Genomic DNA, 22,056 nt, shown 5'->3' with positions numbered 1-22,056 from the left:
TGTGAACCCGAGAGCGCTACAATACTGTATTTTCAACTTAATACTATATTCTTTGGCTAAGGTTACTTGATGTTACACGTCTGCTTTAGAGGAGGAATGAAATTCTAGCATTGAAACCAAGCAAAAATAACATGGACACTGGACAAGGAGGAAAAACAGATATAGACCTTTTCATTTGTTTTATTATTTAACATTTGTACACAATAAATACAAACTTTTTACAGCCCATAAAATGCAGAAAGTATTTTGCACCACTGCTCTCCAACATTGACACTGTGGGTTACAGAGTGATCCCTGCGCTCACAAGTCTGTTAAGGGAAGGCCCGTTATATGTCTTTTTTTAGCAGCTTAAAAATATAATAATATAAAACATAAAATAATACTACTTGTGGGTATTTCAATGGAGAGTTGTTTGAATTAAGTGATAAACTGGCCAAAAAGAATACAAGAGGTGGTCTCTGGTGACAAGAGTGTTTGAAGGATACGAATGCTGTAAACCATAAACTTCAAAACAAGTTTGATAACATTCAAAAGATCTCAATGAGATCAACAAGAATTGAAAGAGAAAGAGACAGAAAACACAGATATTTATATATCTTCCCCTCTAACTACTTTTAATATCTAGACTGATCGATTTCATATTTTACTTCACATTCCCCCCCCAACCTTTTTTTACAATGAATAATTCTGATAAATGTTAAAAGCATTCTCCTCCTGAAAAGATCTAACTAATTCACTTTTAAGAAATAAAAACCGTGACAGGTGTGCAGAATCACAAATGGCATTAGTCACACTAATGCTGAGAAACAACACTCACAAATATGCAAGATAAAGATAAGTGGCAAAGGCTGTATTTAGGGGTAGCCAAAAAAAAAAACAGCAACAAGAAAAGTGCTGTTAAGAATTTCTTGCATAAAAACCAAGCACTTTTTAAATTAACTTTCTCAAGTTATAGAACACTAATATATTCCTTGCTTTTGGTTTGGAGTGCTTCAGAATTCTGAATTACAAGTTTGCCTCTCTAGGAATTAATTTATGCTGACTAGTTGTCAGCTACAGCTAACCCAATTACAGGCAGGTCTGAGAGGAGTCTCTTCCTCCTGATGATGCAGACATCTGATTTCTGGTCCGCTAGCACAAGGTTTTCTTCAGTTTTGTTTTGCATTTCAAACGCCTGGAGAGCTCTGCAGTCACTTGGAAAAAAAAATAATTGCCACTTCTGCTTGTTTAAAGGCTTGACCGTAGCTGAAAGCACACAATTCACTTCTTGAAAGGACACTGAACCAAGAATAGGTTTAGGTGACTGTACACGTGTATATAGTTTGAAAGTGGGGGGGCGGGGGGGAAGTGTTCACTAGATCACTAGATCTAAAGAAAGCTGCCACCCCTCAAAAAGAAAAATCAAAGGATCACAGAAAAGACAGAATCTGAAAGGACAGCTTTTTCAAAACGTGATAAATGAGTGAAGGATTTTCACTGGATCTGAAATGATCCTGTGCTGTAGTTTATTCCAGGTGGAAGAAGTCTGATAAACACATTACCACTATGCTTCCATTTCTGAAGTATTTACCCAAATTATATTCTGTTCAATCCTTAACAAAGCTACATGACAGATAAATGTAAAATAAAGCACCCCCACTAATGTTCACTTACTGATTTGCATATATACGCAGATTAAGTCCGATGAGAAGTGAAAAGACACAGGAGGTCTACACATTGATTAAATGGGCGTTAATGTTAATGCCCGATTCAGATCCAAATCTTCTTCTAATCTGCATTGCATTTCTTCTTACTGTGGACTGCATGTTAGCAATACAGAGGATTGTGTCTATTACAAAAGCTGAAAAAGAGATATATCATGTAATTGGTATTGTTTCAATTGCCACACTTCCCTTATCTATGAGATAGAAGAAATTTACTCTCATTTAATTTTGTGAAGGGGAAAATTTCCAAGAGGGTCCAGCCCCTTGTTTCGCATGTTGCTTTTTCCAACTCCCTTTCACCTAAACGTTAATTTGAACAATTATACATCACATAAAATATCGACATGGTAATGCTATATGAAGAAATGTTTCGCATATTTTGAACATTCCTATGGCAACAGTAATGTACTGTACTAATGCATATTATATACGTATGATATGACTACATGTAGCTGGGCCTTAGACCTCCTGGAGAACAGCCTCACTGTTCCCCAATCATCTTCCTCTTTCAGGACAGGCCTGCTTATGGACATTCTCTGCCATGTCCTCTTCACTCAAATGCTCCCTGCTTCAAATGCCCAATAAAGACACAAATGCACAAAAAAGGCACAAAATATTTGTGACTCTGTATATACACAAGTTGCTTGCCATCCCTTTGTTCCACTGTTCAGATAACATAAGAGCCAAGGAAAGGTTCCGAGCGAGATAAGACCTTTCGGAAACTCTACTGTTCGGTCGCTTGTAAGTAGTCGATCCGAGGACCTCATCCCCGACAAGCCTTGAAAAAGAGACAGGGTGATCAGCTTGGACAACGGGGCTGGGAAGCGTGTTCCAGACTCCCAGAACCGTTGGTGTAAAAAAGTGTCTCTTGGTCTTCACTTTTCACTTTTCAACGTGCTTCTCTGTAGTTCCCCCTTGTGTTTTCATGGTTGACTGTGAAGAAGTCCGCGGGGCTGACTTTGTCGATGCCTTTGAATCAGATCCCCTTGTAGTCTTCTCTCCTCAAGACCGAAATGAATCAGTTCTTTTAGCCTGTGAGTGTATTCTTTTAAGCCCCGATATGTATCTGTTCACACTTCTGGACTGATTCCAGAGCAGCAATATATATTTTTTAATGTGGTAACCAAAATTGTACACAATATTCTAACGAGGTTCTTACTAGTGCACTATACAAGTTTCACGTAACATCCCTTGGAACACTTTTAACTATATTTCTTACCATTCTGTTTGCTTTTTGTTTGGCTCCTCCAACATTGTGTGGAAGATGTAAATGATGCATCAACATGGGTCCCTTTTTCCCCCATATCATCCTTCCATCTCACTGTTTCCCATCTTATTTTTATATTTTTATGTTTTTGTTACTTGCGTCTAATCCTCTGAACTTGTTTACTTGGCCATCTAACAGGTGTTTACCTAGCCTTGATATTTTTAATGATTTGTAATTTAAATCACCTTTGCAGCTTCTACAGTGCATACTTGGTATCAACCGCAAATTTGACGAGTTCACTATGGCAGAATTGTTTAAATTAGGAAGAGCAATGGTCCTGATACAATTCCATGTGGTACTCCACTAATTACATCACACCAGTTTGAGCATTCACCCCTTGACTGTACAGTCGTCTATATGTTAACCAGGTCTCAATCCGAATATGTGCATTACCTAGAATTCTTACTGCCTGAATTTAAGAATGAACCTTTCATTAGGAATTTAATCAAAAGCGTTTAGTTCTAAAAGGCTAAACAGAGTAGACTCGCAACTTGCGTGTTCTCAACTTATCAGCTTTATGTGGTTGGCTATGGAAATTTAAAAAAATATTGAAAAAATGCCTTATTCTCCGAAATATTTTCAAACATACCTATGAGACCTAGTTAGTAAGCCTATACAGTCGTCTCATTTACTTACTTTTATTAACCGTTTTATACTGCTTTTAGCATAAGAGGTTAGAAGGGTTTTTTTTATAAGGGTTATAGGGTAAAGTTTGACTATACACGAATTTGGCTTTACACGCTACTCAAAATCCCTAAACGCCTACGTAAATTGTGAGTCAAGTGTATAGTCAGTATCCATTTCCCCTGTCGCTTGTTGAAAGAACTGGAAACGAGTTAAGCATGACTTACCCTTCTTAAACCCATCATTAAACAGATTATCCTCTAGTTTGGGTCTAATAATAGTTTCTGTAACGTTGCAATTAATAGAAGTAAGACTTATTGGTGTACAACCCCATCAGTTTTTCACCCCATGGTTATGTTGGGTGCTACTCCAATCATGGGTACTTTTCCAGTCAATGGGTATTATCCCTGTGTAGAGGGACTACATAAAGAGCTTTGTTAATGACCTACAGATAATATCTCTTTCTTTGAGTATTGGGGAATTATTTAAGTGCTTCTAATACCTTTAACAATTCTACTTCTTCTTTGCAACTTTTTCCTAATTTAGAACTTTGTCTTTCTCCAGCCTGAGACATGTAAATTTCTTCTTTGGTAAACACCTGGATAAAATCTTAATTTATGTCAGCCTTTTCCCTTTCATTCTCTAAATCTTTCTGGTTATTGTATCTGTGAAACTGCACTTCATCTTTCACTGATCTTTTACAGCTGTAATACTGACTTGAATTTCTTTATTTTAGGGTCTTATGTTCTTGAGAGAGAACCAGAGAGATATTATAACTCTCCCTGCCTCTCCTATAACCTTTGTATATGGGATTGCAATAAATTTTCCCTTTGAAATGTTTAATTCATTTTATAAAGTGCTTTTTTTCCCCCTTCTATTTTTCTTAATTTATTTTTTAAGCCGTACTGGACACAGTTTTTTTTACTCTGATTTACATGTTCACTTAATCTGTTCTGTGCTTCAAGCAGAATACCTTTAAAATGTTGTCATCCATTCTACTGTTTCCATTTCTGTTCTCTTTTACCTCTCAAGAACTCCTTCATTTTTTGAAATCGTTTTCCTTTGATCTTCTGAAATTACACATCTGTCCTAAACTGCTTCAGATATCTCTAATGGCTTTCTTGCATCCATTTTCCTTAACCTATCATGATCGATTGAAAGGGTCTAGGTTAATGCAGACATTACACATGTTCTTGATTTCGTGATACCGAACTGCATAATATATGAATTTTGTGATCTGTAGCCTACTCCTTACACTATGTATTTTGTATAAGTAAGACCCATGTAATTTATAAGACCTCTGATTCTTTAAGTTCCTGTATACGAATGCTCTTTTGGATGTACTGTATAGTGCTATACCTCCACGCCTTCATTCCTTCTGGTCTCTCAAGAACAACTGCCCATTAATGTTGTATCACTTGCCATCACTCTCCATTTGCCATGTTTCAGTGATTCCAATTACATCATAAGTGCATGTTACTGCAGTAGCTTCCATCTCTTGTATTTTGTTCCTAATACTCCAGGGATTTAGGTATAAGCACCTAGTTACCTTGTCCTTTGATGTTCTGATTTCCCTTGGGTTCTCTTTTTTGATTCTACTTCCAAGACATCTCCCTTGCAGATTTTCTTTGGAACTTCCCCTCCCCCTTTCTTTCTAGTTTAAGTGTTTGTGAATTTCTCTGTAGATCCTCATAAATGAAAGGCCCAATCCAACCAGTGCCATTGTCTGTATTGCTGGCCTTTGCCAGAGGAAGGTTTCTAGGGACTGCTGAAGCCTTTTTTCAGCACACCATGTCCTCTGCCCGGTGTTGAGTTTACAGATGACCTTTTGCAGCTGTTCACCTCCGCATGGTGCAGGCAGGATCCCTGAGAAGACCACCGATTTTGGGCCTGCTCTTCAGCGGGTTTCCAAGGTCTTTCAGTCTGTTGCGTAATAAATACTCTCAAACTCCTTCCTCCTGACTCAAGACGAGGGCTCATAATGAAGAGGTGCCGGACCTCCAGGACTGATCCCACGGGCCTGCCTCACCCCACCCCCACCCCCCCACGGCTCGGAGCCTGGTCCAGTTCAGTCCATGAGCACGGTGCCCCCCGAGCAGCCTTCCCCCGATGTGGTGCTCTTACACCAGAGTGATCTCCACCTCTTCAGTCTTCTCTACCTGCCTACGAGGGTGCTGTGTGGGTGGAGGGGGCGCCGCACGGACCTGCAAACACACAGCCACACATCAGCGTTAGGTGTGCTGTACCTCGAGCAGCCTCATGGTGTAGTTTACTACTGCACAACCTTACGTTCACGTCCCATTTCTCCTTGCTTTCTCTTTACAATTCTTCCGGATACTTCATCCAGGTTTCAGTTTAGGAATATCCTGTGCCAGATTTCCCATTAGGCACTGTAGGCACAGTGCCTAGGGCCTACGAAGGAGGGAAACACTAGCGACTAACAAAAAATGAGCTGAAACAACATGCTTGCGATCGACTCTAGGTGCTCCAGATCAATAATCATACGCTGTCTAGCAGCTGTTCTAGAAACTAGAGGTATCGAAGTTATGGGTCGCTCAACTCCCTCCATCCATCACGTGGTTTAGCATTAGAATAGTTTAAAGTGCATCATATCAATCGACGTAATTCAATTGGCGTTTATCCCTCTTTTTGCACATTTTGGAGTCAAAGTGCCTAGGGCCTATGAACCCCAAAACCGGCCCTGATTCCCAGATCTGTGATGCACAGAACAGGCTCCGGAATGTTCCACTTCAAGCATGCAGGTTTGGGGCTCCTAAGATTGGCTCAGCCAATCAAGACACTGGCTCAGACTGCATGCTAGGCCCTATGACCCAGACATCGCCAGCTTGAGCCCAGGCTGTGCCACGAGGCCCTCCAGTAAGTAAGTCTGGATATTCTCTCGTTCTGGCAAGAGTATAACTCCTGTGACTTGTCTGGAGCCCCACTCCTACAGCTGATACATGTCAAAGTAATGAATGGCCAATACAAGCAGGTTGTTGGGAGATTCCAAAATGAGTGGGTATAAATTAAAAACATAGTTGATTCCGTTTTCTTTTTTTTAAAAAAAGCACACGGCTTATTGAAACCACAAAAGTTTTCTTTTCAGGGAGACGACTGTACGTAGAAATTCAGGGTGAATGGTTAACTTACAGGTCTGAGCTTTCCAGGGCCGCTGTCTGGTGTGAGCCTCAGAGGCTGAGCATAGCCGGGGGACTCAGAACAGAAGCTGTTGTGATCTGAGAGAAGGATTTAAACAATGTGAGAAACACATCATAGCCTGAAAACATCGTTAGCACTTTAATAACAGTACTCCAGAGTAATATGGACTCCACCTCCACTAAAAATTCCGCACGCCTTTAACACAGAACACTTCCTAAAACGGCACTCCTAAAGTTTTACGATGTGGGAGTGATGCTTACGAGATACAATTTAGCATCTCAATAAGACATGATGTATAAAAACACCACACCTTGAGAAATTTAAAATCATTACGTTTTAAAATACTTTCACAGAACTTTTTCCATAGTAAAAAAGTTGATTAGTGTTGATTCAACGATGAAGTAAGACAGCAGTGAACGACTGATTTTACTTTCCACATTTTTATATAACACTGTTTCGGGGTGTTTTGGATATGTTCTTTAGTGCTTTGAATTTCTTTTTAAAAATGTCATAAAGCATCGAGAACTTAAAAACACAGATAGACTATATACACGTTTAAAGTATAATACAGTAGAGACTCAGTGCTGTATTGTACTCATAACCTCAGCTTGCTAACTGCAAAGTATGGCTGCTGGCAATTTAGTATAGTACCTGCTTAATGAGAAGCAATTATTGTGTGTAAATAACATATGATATACTGTTTCCAGATCAGCCGGTGACTGCTGGGAGAATGGTGGAAGCAGGATTATCTGTACTGTAATTTTTAACACCTCACAGATAATCTACACCAGTACGTTTCTACATTTCTTGTCGAGGTCTGGACTGTACCGCGCAGAAAGCCGTCTTACTGTGAGTGGGGCCTTTGAGTGACGCAGGCAACAGTTGGTGCTCTCCGTTGACGGACGTGGAGTGGGGAAAAGGGGGCGCCGTGGTCTTGTCCGGGCTGGTGAACGGGCTGCATGGGGGCTGGTCGTACAGAGGCAGTGGCGGCAGAGAGGACTGCAGCCGCAGAGAGGGAGACACCTGCAAAGACAGCCGAGACGACCTTAACCACAGACAAATTCCACAATTTTTCTTCAGCTGTGCTTGAAGGGGTCGCGATGAAATGTGTTGCAGCTCATTTCCCAGCGTCGCCAGCACAGAAGGGGCAGGATCTCCCAAATTCCAAGCCTAACGGCCAGTCAAAACCACTTCCCTTCTCGGATTTCCCTCTTTGATCTAGTTCTGTAAACATTCAAATTACAGGAAGGGCATCATCACGTCCGTCCGTATTTATTAGTCTTCACAAATACCGTGGACAGAGTTCCAGACAGTGTTGAGAGTTACATCTGTCCACTGCCTGGAAAATCTTCTGTTCTTGTAGACAAAAGACAATTAAAGGGAACTGCAACGCTATTTAATATTTCAGGATCAGAAAGAATCAGCTTTGATGAGTGCATTCCATATGCACAATGCAAGTAACATACACAGTAACGTATAAAACCTCCAATTTAGATCACAAATAGACTAAATCTTCAGGAAGGCCCAGGACCATGTTCTTTGATCCACAACAAGGCAACAAAACTTCTGGTGATGTGTTGCAGCCCTATGACATTGTAAACAACCAGGCTTGTGAATACTTCTCTTTTAATCCAATAGAAATATTGCTTTCGCTTTCAAAGCAAGTTTGCCAACAAATATTACTTGTTAACTCTGCATGCAGATCACATTGGAACATTTCTGCGGTGAAATGTCTGCTGCGCGACCTGTATTTATTTGCTCGTACTTCGCTTTACATTAGTCTTTACAGTTACTAGCGAGCAGGAAGGGCCGCATCACGTCACAGTTCGTGGGAACTCGAATGTGAGTTTGCGGCAACATGGCGACTTCCAGAACTTTCACAAAGTTCATTATTTTGTGTTTAATTTGAAATTTGGCATTTTTTTTCTATAACGTCAATTTGTTACCGAGATTTAAGAACCGGTCTGAGAAATTGTGACTGCAGTTCCTTTTTAAAAGAGAAACTTACAGCAGTCTATTTGTGCATCTAGGTGACACACTCTCATCTTCAGATGCAGTTAAAGGACTCCAAGTGAAGGGGTTTTAGAAATGTAACAGCGTTTCCTTTTTGAACACCCAGCGTTATCCGTTTAATGAATGGGGTACATAATATTGAACTGATATGTGGATTATAATAGGTACTCCACACATCATCATCCAGCATCCTTAAACATTTTTCAGTTTGTAACAAACCTACCACTTCCTACTGCATTTCAGGTGTGGCGTGTGGGTATGTGTACCTGTGAGTCAGTGATCCACTGACAGTCCCCGTTCTCCGAGCTGGCCAGCTCCTCTACCAGCACCGCGGGGAAGACGCCCACGCGCCCGTTGAACTCCCCCTCCCAGAAGCCGTCGTCCTCCTGGTTGTCCCGGTTGAGGATGCGGATGATGGCGCCCTCCGGGAACGACAGCTCATCGTCCGTCTGCCCCTCGTAGTCGTACAGCGCCTTCACAAAGCTCACTGCAAGCCAGGGCGCACACAGAAGAAATTAGCAGGCGTCCCGCTCGTAATCCCACACTGCCTCACCTCGGAGTGCCACACCGCTGCTATCACTTTAACAAACTCTACACTCTTGCCACGTACTTTATAAGTGTTTGGGTTAGCATGATTTATGTTAGTGACAATTAATTTGCAATTAATTAATACTCAACATGCATTATCATACAGACTCTCTAAATTGCACCAATGGCTATTATTCTCTTTGATCAATCTATTCTGACATGTACTGCATTTCCTGATTTATTTCTTTAAACAATGATCTAAAAGTGAATGAAGGAGGATTCCTACTAGTATTTAGTATTTATTTATTAGTACTTGTGGGAGACCGGGTATACAGATGCGGGACAATTGTACATTTACAACTATTCAATGTTATATTTTCAAGATTCATATATCCATCCACCCACTTTCTAACCATCTCATCCAATACAGGATCGATGTGGAGTTGTAGCCTATCCCAGCAGCCAATAGGTGCATAAGGAATGCTAACCAAAGAGCCACAATGCCGTTCACCTCATGTACCGTATAACCAATGTTCTGAAATACGGATTTCTGCAATATCTCAAAACAGAGAAAAATGGGGCCAGGAAGGAGGCCGACACACTTTGCGCCCGTCTTGGAACTGAACAAGTCGAGTATGTACAGCTCTCCAAGCGCGCGGTGTAGGTGCTCTTACTGTTGGCATCCCCGTTCATGCTGCCTGATGCCAGCTCAGGCTCGGTGGAGTTGCTGGAGCTGTGTGAGCGGGCATCCAGGGCGGCCAGGGACTGCAGCATGCTGAGGAGACTGTTGGACGTGGGGAACTGAAGGTACTTCTCGGGGACATAGCCCACATGGCCCGACTTGTTTCTTGCCTGGAATCAGCAAACCCCATCAGTTAGGCAATGTCTATTGCGTCAGCTGCCCTCTTGCAGTTAAGTGTGATGCCACAATTTTGCGCCAATTATATAGACAGAAGCCCCTAGAAAGCCCAATGTAAAAACGTAGCAGCTGCTATAACTAAATGTGTCTGATCTGCCGATAAGGGCTTCTGGGTTCTTAGTTCCACATCATATGGGTGTCAGAATAAAACATGTAGGACATAAGGGGATGATGTATAAATTGTCCACCAGGCAGAACATGTGGAAAGCATGTCCATATTTAGTCTTAAAAAGTGCAATTAACTCATCAAGCATATTAATGAACATAGGAGTTCAAAACAACTCCCTCCAAGTAACCTATAGCTTTGAATGTGTTGCAACTGCATCATGCAATTCATGGATCAACCTTACTAAGGACCGAAGAGGATAACATCAGTACTTCATTAAGACAGTAGCGTCAATAGCAGTTCCCACAAAGCCAGGAGCGCTCTCGTACCTTCACCCAGTCCTCCATGTCTCCGTCCTCAATCACCTCCAGCACCTCCTGCTCCTCAATGGTCAGCTCATCAGGCTGGGAGGCCTGCAAAACCGCACAGCAGGCCCAGATTAGACAGGAGTGTTGACACTTACAGGATGCTGGGCTGACACAAATCCTTAGCATCTGAAGATTGAAAAGCCTGAAACTGTTTGCAAAGAGTGCCAGCTCCAGGATTTTCATTTTTGTCACATCAGACTGCCACATCGCACAAAAGGGCGACATATTGTTGACATTAAAGGGAATAAGAGAACTTATTGGAATTGGAATCTTGATGGAAGAGAACAAACTGGAACAGAACTAAGAATTAGATCTGAACAGTTTTCTGTGGTAATGCTGGCAGTCTTTTTTTGTAAGGATCATGAGTGAACACAGCACTCGTTACTTCAAAGGAAGTCAATGTAGGTGCACGGATGTGTCTTGATTCCATTACCTTGTATGAGTAGATCACCTTGCAGGTCAGTGGGTAGTTCCTTAGGGTGCCAGATGGACTGGAACTGCTGTCGTCAAACACGTCCATGTTGTCCTCAAATTCTTCCCCTTCCTCTCTGTCAAAATCTGTACCAGTCTGTGGACACAAAAGATCCTCAGTCATAGCAGGTCTTGGATTATAAAAGATGAGCTATAGAGCCCGCTGGCTTGTCTGGGCACGGGATATTCTCAGTTTAAAGAAGGAGGGGAACCTGCTGGATTTTGTCATCCTGAAGCAGTGTTCACCCACACCAAAGCCAGCTTCTTTTCAAAAGATGGTAAAGTGATAGCTGTGCATTCCCTGTTCCCATCTTTTTTGCTTATTTTCCTCCAACTGAAAGCAGTCAGGCTCTTACAAAGGGCTAGCCACCTGGAGGGCTGCCCTCCCCTGGGAGTTGAGATGGCTACACGGATGCTGAACAATCCCTCAGTAATAAGGAGTTGGAAAATGATAATACAGGCTGCCAAGAGGAGGGCAGAGTGACAACAAGGGCTCGATTCATCAGGTCTTTGGACTACAGTAAAGCAGACAATGTGTTTTATAAGATGAACAGGTACATGAAAAAACAATCTGTTAGCAAGTTGTTCTTACAAGTTGGAAAGGTCTGACTAACTCTAAGACGGGTGACTGAAGGAGCAAAATGTTTTATTTACTAGATTCCTTCCTTAAATAATGGTGCACAACCATTTCCCCCCTGTATTTCATTACAATTGTTAACCACATGAAGTAGCAAAACACCTGTAAACCAGTTTAACAAATGAGAAAATAAAGAGACCTTTAAAAAAGCACAAGTTTTGATTCCAATTTGTAAAAAAAAAACTCCCTTACAATGACAGTGACATATTAACGCTTCCAATTACTGTGTTAAGACAAACAATTCTTTGAGAATTTGAGAAATACATGATTTGCAAAACACACACGCCCACTCTCATGAAACTGTCTCATTAAGAAGTGTGTGGAGCCCAGAACACTTGAGCTGATGGCAGCCTGCTGGGCCACTGAACCATGCTCCATCACTGGATATGATGACAGGGCCCGTCTCTGCTCGTATTGATCTGCCATGTTTTATTAAACAGGCAGGCACTCGACGAGAACAGCAGGAGAAGTGGAGCCGTGAGATGTTAAATCTGGGGCTCTGTCAATGCAGCTCCAGCTCAGAGCTGATCTTGGTCAGTTTTTGAAAGCTGTTTCTGGAAGGTCAGACCGCAGTGACGGCCACTTAGGATCAAGCATGTCTAGACATGCCTTTACTTTCAACTGAAATACCAGTTCTGCTTAGGGCTTACTCCTAATTATCAGGCATGAAACTTTTATCTGAAAATGCATGACACTTATTTTTTCACAAGAATGAAAAGATTACTTCTTCATATCAAAAGTCCTTCGAAGATTTTCTTCTCTGCACTCTGTGAAATAATTTCTGTAAACCATTCTACAAAAGAACACTGAAACCCAAGTCACTGACAGAATCCTCCATTTGTAATCCAGGTTTCTCGCAGGAAAACCACTAAATGTGTTATGTGAAGCTCACGTGCTGGTCTCCATCCCTTTACTTTCTTCCTTTCTGCACCGCAGTGTGACGTGAACAGAATTTTAAGGGCCGGAGTGCAACAGTCAACATGGAAGACAGAGGCGCCCAGTGGAAGGACAATGAAAAAAGAAATCTGGATCAGATGATGATGACCAAGACCACAAACACAAACTCCTGCTTCTTCTACTGCCAAACCGGCAAAATGAAAAATCCACACTGCTCTTATTTTCTAGAACAATACAAACAATCATCAGCATCACAGTCATTTGCTCTCTGGCAGGCCTAATAATTCACTATGATTGGTTTGCAACCCTTGACCACTTGTACAGTTACGTTTAATTAAGTATTGCAAGAGAATAACCTATAGTGTCATTTTCATTTTTGCTCTTAGGTATCCTTTTCTTTTTGTTTCCAGTTTTACCTTTTCTACATATCCATTTTTGTGTCCCTGTAATTTCCCACTCTTGATGGTTTTTGGTAGCTGAAGAATTTTTATTTTTCCAGCCAACAGTCATCAGGAGCTAGATACCAAATCTGAAGCCTTACCCAGCTGGATGGCCATACAGTAGCTGGTGAAAGAGGATGATACAGGTCTTCCCAGTCTGCAGAATCATAATTTAAACGGCATAACTTCCTACATTTACTTGGTGATAAAGACAAATTTACGGAAATAGGGGTTAGAACTGTCCTTCTGTCTCAGTTCAGATGGTGAAATACAATCTACTGATTATGACACTCCCACACCCAGCAACTGAACCCCAGGAGCAGTACTGCAGCCCTCCATAGCTCCTCAGATGAGTTTAAGGCAGGAAAATTTAATTTTCCATTTTATACATTCATCAAGGGATGAATTTATAATAAAACACCAATACCTCACTTTAAGTTAAAACATAGATACATTCATATTCTTTTTTAAAATGTTCTTATTCAATTTAATTCACAGAGTGCTGAAAAACGGGGAAGTTCTTCAAGCCTTCCAAGAAAAAAAGGTTTGAGACGATTCAGAAATGTGCAAATCAAGACATTTTAGCAAGTATGTTTTTTAGATGTTTTAAAAAAGAGGTTTACCTGAAAACTAAAGACAAAAATCCATTATTTAAAAAGAAGACTTCCTGGCCACTGCAAATGTTTGGATTGGACAGGCTTTACGCTACACACCCTGCAACATCAGATAAACAGCAGTAGAACCTTTTCTACATTACATGATCTCTGTAAGACCTGAATCTACAATTCTATCTCAGTCTATGCTCTGGTTCTTAAAAACGTAGGCAAGCACAGCTGTAGAGCTACAGCTAGGTTACAGCTACAGTCTCCCTTCTCTTATGGAGTCCAAAGAAAGATATTTTTAAAGTTATCTTTAGTTTCAAGCTCAGGACTGGTTTGGCACAACAGCTTTTTTTTTATCCAGGCCGATTGATTGCCCTTTGAGATTACTTTATTAAGAGTCTGTGGGCATAGCTCAGATGTGCTATGAATACTCAGCACATTCTGCAGGGAAAAGTGCCTAACAAATGAACATTTAAGAGGAAAGAGAAGTTAAAAAGAAAAACTGTAAATCCTCCCCAAGCCCAGGTCATCCCCCTATAATGAGTATTCTCATTGGAGCACACAATACAAGCACAACTTTTTTTCTAGTAGTCACTGAGCCACATTCATCTAACGCCTCCAATTACTAAAATAAGAAAAAACAGAAAACAGCAGCAGGAAGCATCTTCATGCCACATGTGGCAGCTCAAGGTTAACTGCGCAGTCACCACTAAGCTATGAGGCTTTCAGCAGTTCACCAAGGACAAAAGTTATTTCTCGGAAACAATGGCTGACTTGGGCTTAATGTTAAAGTCATGAGTACATGAAAAAAAAAATGCTCTGTGCTCTGAAAGTCACACTGTTCCAGTGTCACACGGCCTGCCCGACAGCCTGACAGGTAATTTCCAATTTGTGCCATGAGCCATCTGGAATCTGTGGGCTGCTGTTTGTTTTGAAGACAATAATGATGACAGCATAGAATACAAACCATCTCACTTCTTTCCAATTATGTGAGCAAGCCAGAGGGTGTTTGCTTTAGGAAATGCAACAATGCACCAGGTCCGGTGAAACAGGCACACTCCCAGCCAGAACAATTCACATGTCTGCTTCAGTATTCTTTCTTTTTAATTCTTCTAGCCTTGGAAAGCCACACACACTTCAGTCACGGAAAGGGAAGTAAGGTCTGACAGATAAGGGGAGTGCTGTCAACAAGACATACATAACACTGCATATCTTTACGCCAAAGCACACATAGTTGGTTCATAGTACAGTCTAACACCTCATAACAGACCCTTTCCCAAAATTTTCTTTGTTAAAACAGTGTAATTATGACCTTGCAGGAACTGAAGCAATGTCCGAGTAGCATATTTTACTGAGTACGTATGCAGTGCAATCTTCTGCTTTGCTGCCTGTTATGGACTGTGCATACGGTGCTGGTGGTGTGTTGTCTTGGCTCTGCAGCTCTGTGTCCAGGCTGGTGCGGTTTTCTCACCGAGAGTGAGGGGTCGTGGCTGGTCAGGCTGGGCAGGCTGGCCCAGCGCTCATTCTCCAGCTCCTCCATCACCTGGTTCATGGCGCTCTTCAGCCAGGTGTCCACGGAAACGCCAATCTGCCGCAGGAGGTCGAGGCGGGCCTCCGCCTTCAGCTTCACCGTCTGCCCGGGGAACAAGAACACCATGAGAGAGCGAGAGCACAGAGGCTGAACTAGGAGGGGATGTGTGCTACAAAGATCTGAGAGCAAATACCAACTAGAAGATACGAATAATGCAGGAAGTGGACATCAGCATAACAGCACAGAGCATTACCAAAAGAGAAGGAAAAAAAAACTGGGGAACATGAACAGACACTCAACAAAGCAGACAACAAGTGTCAAACATCAAAGAGGATCAACAGCTAGGGAAAACACCACTATCACATGAGTAATGTTGAATGCTGTTGTGAGAAAAGAGCCACACACTATTATCTAAGCAGTAAGGCCTGGATTAGGACAGATGGACAAGGAATGGGACAGGAAATGGCAGCAAATGCTGGAAATAGGCAGCAAATGAAATTGTTCTGAGGGGCTGCATAAGCTGTCTCACCCAAGATCTTTTTTTTTAACACCAACTGAAACAGAATTGTATTACCTGATACTTTATCATACTCTTTTAGTATTTCTTCTCTAGAAACGGTGTTGTGATGCTTCTAATTCATAAAAAGTAGTTCCGTCTGGACAGCATCTATTTGTCTGCTTGACATGACAGCAAAGCAAATTTTGATCTCCCTTCCTCCCGCTTTCTCTTGGAAGTCTCTATAACTGCCGCACCCTGATCCTTTACAATAACATTGTGCAGGTTGCACTCTACAGACACTGTGAATTATTGTATTTGTTTACTGAGCTAAGGTGAACCAACTATGACAAAAATAAAATTACTCCCCTAATTCAAACAACTGTCCGGTTTGTTCACCTATGAAAGCCCCAAGGATGTATATTATTAAATGTACCTCTGTTCATTCAATTTGGAACAACTGAAAGATGATACAAAGATAATACAAAGGACAATAAGTCCAGTGGCACACTGTACCAGCTCTTCACTTCTGAATCCTTCAGTTTAGTGAAACAACTGACAGATTCAGAGGACAAGTGCCAAAGCACAGCTGATCCAACACTGCGTAACTGAATGTCTCAAGTTTGAATTTAATCTGCATGCTGAAGTCCTAATAGTGTTAGCTGAGGCCTGAGGTTATGAATACAATGTGCATGTTGCTATTGAACACTGCAGTGTCTAAGCACTAGAGCATCTTTTAATTCATCAATTTATACAAAGTAAACTCACAAACACAGGTACTTGTGTCACTAACTGTCATTAAGAAAATAACATGCTTTATTGTACCCATCTTTGTTTTGATGCCAAAATAGTTACAAAGTAAGTTACCTTGTCAGAATCTATGTGCTTTGAATTATTAATACCAATTACATCAACTGTAGGAGAAAAGAACTTTGTCTTTTTGGATAATTGCAGATTCTTACTCAGTACCACACTCAGAAAGAGTGACGTGAACTGTGACACTAACTTTTTTATTTCCACTACACCTTAATGGGCAATTAAATTAAATATTTATACTACTGCGACATTTTACAGCACTTTGAAGCCAAGGAGACAAAGAAAAACCCAGATATTTAATTAATATTTTATCTGTATAAGAATTAGTGTTTCCTTTTAAATCTTTTTTTTAAATTACCATTTACTATCAAGAGATTTTAATTTTAAATGAGATTCTTCTGGCTTCCAGAAGAGGGAGCCAAAGAGTTTCACCAAGTATGAATCCCTTCTCTTCATGAAAGATGGTAATGTGAGTATTCATGTTTCACACACAAAAGTATACCACGTGAATTTCATTTTAAAAATGCCAATAACAATTTGCCAACGTTTTCTGATAAGAAAAATCAATTCATATCAGCTGGCAGGAGAAGGACATATTAAAATGAAAAAACCCCGCAAGATTGAACGTTTTAGCTGTGAAATATGAAACTGATGTATTAAGAACACTGTTCACGACTAGAAACGCACAGATTTTGCCCACAGAATGTTCGATAATTCAATAATTGAAGATGATACATGTACAATCATAAACACACATTCCATATGAAAAAGTGTTACCTCAGCTTTTCGGATATTCTCTTTAGCTTCTTCGATTTTTAGCTCCAGTTCATTGCGACTTTGTTCTGATGGCAAAATCCCATGTGTCTCACATTCTTCCAACGTCTGCAGGTAAAGCACGACAAATGGTCACATTGGTAATCACTCAACAATACGTGACATCTGGGAATGTCTTCCTAAGCTCTTACTTGTACAGCTTGTTGCAATATATGTTAGAACTGTATTTCTCTGTCAATAAGTAAACCTGATAGCCAATGATAAATCGATCTTAACTACGTGTATTTTCTGCTCTCTAGCAAGAGCTTTGATATGACACTGGAGAGTTTCGTTTGATATAATTCTCCAAACAAATATCAGGATAGACTTTAGAATGAGGCTATCACAAACCTTCCTTTAAAAGCACTGGCCCACAACTTTATAAAGACTACCAACTAGCTAAGCGAAAGAACTAAAATCATCATTGCACTGGTAGTTGCTGATAACGGGCAGCTACTAACCTCCACACCTAGGAAGCCACTTGATAAAATGATATAGGCTGATTAAAGGGGCTTGGCTAAAACCAAAAATTTAATTACAAACCGCCTTTGTGTTTGAAAGTAAGAACAAAAATCAGATAATGTATGCTTTACACACAGAGCATCTACAGTTTACACAACAGTGATTCTGAAGGCTATCAAAAGGGAACTGCAGTCCAAATTTCTCAGACTGAAACTAAGTTCTCTGTTATTAAATCTCGGGAACAAAATAAATTCATTTTAATTGAATAAATTCATTGACGGTATATCATGAACTTTTATTAAAAGTACTGTACGGTCGGCCACTGTTGTCACAAACTCCTGGTCTCGCCACGGGCGAGTGAGAAAGCTCGCGCGCACTGCAGAACAGCAGAAATGTTCCAACACCATCTGCATGCACGGTTAACAAGTAGTATTTCTGGCAAAACTGTCTGGAAGTCGAGAGCAAGATTTCTACTGGATGAAAAGAGATATATTCATAAGCCTGCCTGTTTACAATGTAACAGAGCTGCTTCACGTCACCGGATATTTTGTTGCCTCGTTCTGAATTGCAGAACATGACGCGGCACATAACTTTGTCAATTTTAGTCAATTTAGCCAATTTTGTGATGTAAATTGGAGGTTTTACACGTTACCGTGTACATGTTACTTCCATTATGGTTTGAAATGCACTCGTCAATGCTGAATCTTTCTAACCCCGAAATATCAAAATAATAGCTTTGCTGTTCCCCTTTAATTGTGTTCTTCCATTTGTTATATCAATTCCAGGTGAAAAGGCTTGCTTTGCAGGTTCTTCAATAGATTTCAGGCACTGATGCTGGCACTTGGAAGACTTTTCAAAAACAACAGGACTTTCGGGATCCATCTTTACCCTTATTTCTTAATAATCAGCAGTGGCATCGCAAACCCAATAGCAATACAGGAGTCACAGGCCTGGTGGGGGGTTACTGTGTTTGGGCCTCACCCTCTGGTTGTGGATGATGTTCTTGTGCTCCCGGGCCACACGGGTCGCCCATTTCCGGGCCTCTTTGTTCAGGCTGTGCTCCTCCGTCGTACCGCTCTCCGACTCCAGCTGCCGGCTCTGGAATTCAAGCACACGGTCACCCCCGCGCCCTGCGACAGCCCCCGCTCGCACCCGTCACCCTCCACGCCGCCCAGTGCGCTCGGACAAACTGCCCGAAGGCGCTGGGAGTAAAAGCAGCAGGCTGGCCTTCAGAATTCCAGGTGAGGGCTATCACAGCACTAACAAGTCCCACTGCGGGATTATCACAAAAAGAATAAGACTCGACTAGACAGCGCATAGCCCTGACACGGTCTTTAAACACTGCTCTCATAATTCGACCTGTTGTTGTTCGTCTGTGAGAGGCTCAGACTGGAACCTGATTGCCCAGGTATGAAGACAGAAACATAAAATGCATAAACAAATAAGCATGAAATAATAAGGTCCCTACTGGTATACTCACCTTATCTATTACAGCGATCTCTACTGGCTTTTACTTGTGTGTCTTATTAAGTTCAATAGAGCACACTACATATTTTAAAGTCAAAAGTCCTGGAAACTGTCATGTGGTAGAAAGCTAACACTTACAATGCAGATGGAGATTCTCAACACAACAATCACAAAATCTATCACCTCATGAGCCATTTTAGTGCCACTTTAGCTCCAGTCTGAAAAGCACACCGATGTCTATACTGTAAGCTGGCTCACAGATTTATTACTACTTAAAGAAGAGCAGCATGCCAAGAAAGAAGCATGTAGCAAATACCCAGAACTACAGGGCAACATCAGAAGAAAGTGAAAAGAATATCAAGTTTGGTATAAATAATACACGATAAATGCAGACAGACTGACTTCAGAAATAAATCTCATTCATTAGGAATGACCGACATACTTAGTCAAACCATGTTAGAAAGGTAATGCACATTGTGCTTGAATGTGAACAGGCTTATTGCAGAGAAAAAACATTTTTACCAAATACTTTCATTAAAAATAATGGGCAAATAGAATTTCATTTTTTTTCTACTGTATGTGTAAAATAGAGACTGGACAGTTTCTCTGCTGAGAAAATTGTCAGATTAGGTAGCTTTTTCTTAGCGAAAACAAAAACAAATCATGTTAGATGTTATTCAGTGCATGTTTCAAAGAGAAATAATCTGCTTTTAACTACCAATAGGCATATTGGGATGATGATGCAAAATCGATCCAGCACTTTTGGACAGCTGATCTCAGGCCAAAGTTTTATACAACCCAACATTTTGTTTAGTTGTGTTTGTGTATTCAGGATTTTAGAGATACCACCACCAATAACTGTGCTAAGGTCTGATGACACTAAAACCTTCACAAAGGTTTGTTCTATGCTCCGCAAACATTAAAAAGCAAGACGACCATGACTGATGTTGTACACGAAACCTCCTGTCCTGTGAAGACGATGCTTCAGCAGGCATTTATAGTAAACATGCAAAACAAGCAGAGCAGACGCACACAACAGACAATTTAACCCCATCCCACAATGATGAAAGCCTTTCATTATGGGATATGCACATAGGACTCTAGGAATTCACAAGGGGGGAAAAAAACTTTGTCTTTTGCTTTAAAATTCCAACCATATTTCTGGGTGGCTGAAAAATGCACAATAAAAACCAGTTCAGCTGTGAACAACATGAAAAGAAAAAGGAGGCTAATCTTTTTAATTGGCTACAGAAACTGTCGTAAGCCATGAAAAAGTAATTGAGAATAAAATGAAAAATAAAAACGATTAAGCTAAAGTAAGCTAGATTACAAATTCATCAGCAGGGTTCGCCCTCCAGGTTAAATGCGTTTAACAGGCGTCATATTTCAAATTCAGCGCAGCCGAAGGTGAATTCCTTCAAACTCAACACTTTTTTCTGTAACCATGTTCTAGAATATAAAACACGAAAGGCAAAATCAATTGAAAGCAGGGAGTTCCTGTTTCTCTAGCATCCAGAGACTTGGAATGAGCTGGCGATGCTGAACGAGGCCAGGAGATTCAGTCTGTCCACACGCTGCTGGGTTCAGTGACAGAGCGTGACTTCACAAAAATTCCTTTTAACAAGGAGCTCCAGGCTTCCACTAACACCCTGCGCCCTTGAATGTACGCCTTCTGTTTTTTTCTTTTCAATTTCCCAGCAAGAACACAACATCACTAATATTTTATTAGGAACAGACTTCTGCCTGTTTGATTTCCAATGAAAACACACCCAGACGTGAACAAATTGCCTATTCTGTGCTAGGCTCACTGCAGGACAGGAGGGCCGGTCAACGGCCTGTCCCATCACAGCTAAACCTGGAAGGACACACCCAGAGAAGGCAGCATAATCTGCCACCAAACACCCAAGTAGCACTCAGTGCTCTTCTCCTCACGCCTACTGGGGGAGGGAGGAGGGCAGAAGAACCGCAACTTTTGTTTTATTTGATAAATCGCAACACCAGAAGGGAAAAAAATGCAAGAAACTAAAAAAAGACGCCATTCTCCACTAGAATATTCCTGTAATAGGAACCTCAATGACTACACAATTATTAAACGCACTGAACAAAAGCTTATTATCGAACTAAACATGTGTAGTCGGTAAAACTGGCATGTCCCTGCCTGAACCTGGGGGAAAAAAAGATGTTAAAATACCAGTCGACTAAAAAATAAGCTCAGGTGGCAAAAATATGCAGTGAAATCACAAACTCTTCACTCAGCTGCTGGTGCTGGTACAGAACTCTTATCGAGTCACAGATGCTGTTCTGCAGACGCGAGGGAGAGATTATAGAAACACATAGCCATGCAGAAGGATTTTTCACATGCAGTGTAAATGTAAATTCAGTGCTTTGACAATTCACCTACTCAAGTGTGAAAAACTCCCTTAGGTGGGTGGAATCAGCTTCTGAGCCTGAAACGGTTTCAAACTCATAAAATGCAGAGAACGATCGTGAATTGATCTTCAGTGCAACACTGTGACAGACTCGGGAGGTTCCTTGAATAGATCTTTAAAAGGCCCTGTTCTCTCAAGGTACTATGTGTGTGTGCGTGTGTGTGTGTGTGTGTGGGGGGGGGGGGCACTAATTTTACTACAAAACAGAAAAAGTGAAAATATTTTAATTACAAAGCTTGTCATGCATATAACCATGGCAACCTAGACTTGGAGAAACTGCTCATGATCTGCTATGATTAATGTGCCAC

At 41.1% G+C, this 22,056-nt stretch overlaps 1 protein-coding gene across 2 annotated transcripts in view; it reads right to left on the bottom strand.

Annotated features, from left to right (window-relative positions):
- Positions 1-4,471: 4,471 nt before the first annotated feature.
- LOC148830424 (F-BAR and double SH3 domains protein 2-like) overlaps positions 4,472-22,056 on the bottom strand; it is a 78,581-nt gene continuing 60,996 nt past the window's right edge. For both annotated transcript variants that reach the window (XM_088920915.1, XM_088920916.1), the window contains 10 exons: positions 18,834-18,950; positions 17,355-17,459; positions 15,206-15,367; positions 11,121-11,255; positions 10,649-10,732; positions 9,969-10,146; positions 9,033-9,253; positions 7,602-7,776; positions 6,745-6,830; positions 4,472-5,798 (listed from right to left, as the gene is read on the bottom strand). In XM_088920915.1, coding sequence (XP_088777041.1) covers positions 5,715-5,798; positions 6,745-6,830; positions 7,602-7,776; positions 9,033-9,253; positions 9,969-10,146; positions 10,649-10,732; positions 11,121-11,255; positions 15,206-15,367; positions 17,355-17,459; positions 18,834-18,950 — 1,347 coding nt within the window. In that variant the 3' untranslated portion in view covers positions 4,472-5,714. The remainder of the gene's footprint in view (positions 5,799-6,744; positions 6,831-7,601; positions 7,777-9,032; positions 9,254-9,968; positions 10,147-10,648; positions 10,733-11,120; positions 11,256-15,205; positions 15,368-17,354; positions 17,460-18,833; positions 18,951-22,056) is intronic.

The sequence above is a fragment of the Atractosteus spatula genome, chromosome 7 (assembly GCF_055471065.1).
Source record: "Atractosteus spatula isolate fAtrSpa1 chromosome 7, fAtrSpa1.hap1, whole genome shotgun sequence".
NCBI classification, from domain to species: Eukaryota; Metazoa; Chordata; class Actinopteri; order Semionotiformes; family Lepisosteidae; genus Atractosteus; species Atractosteus spatula.
This window is presented reverse-complemented; position numbering and strand designations above follow the sequence as displayed.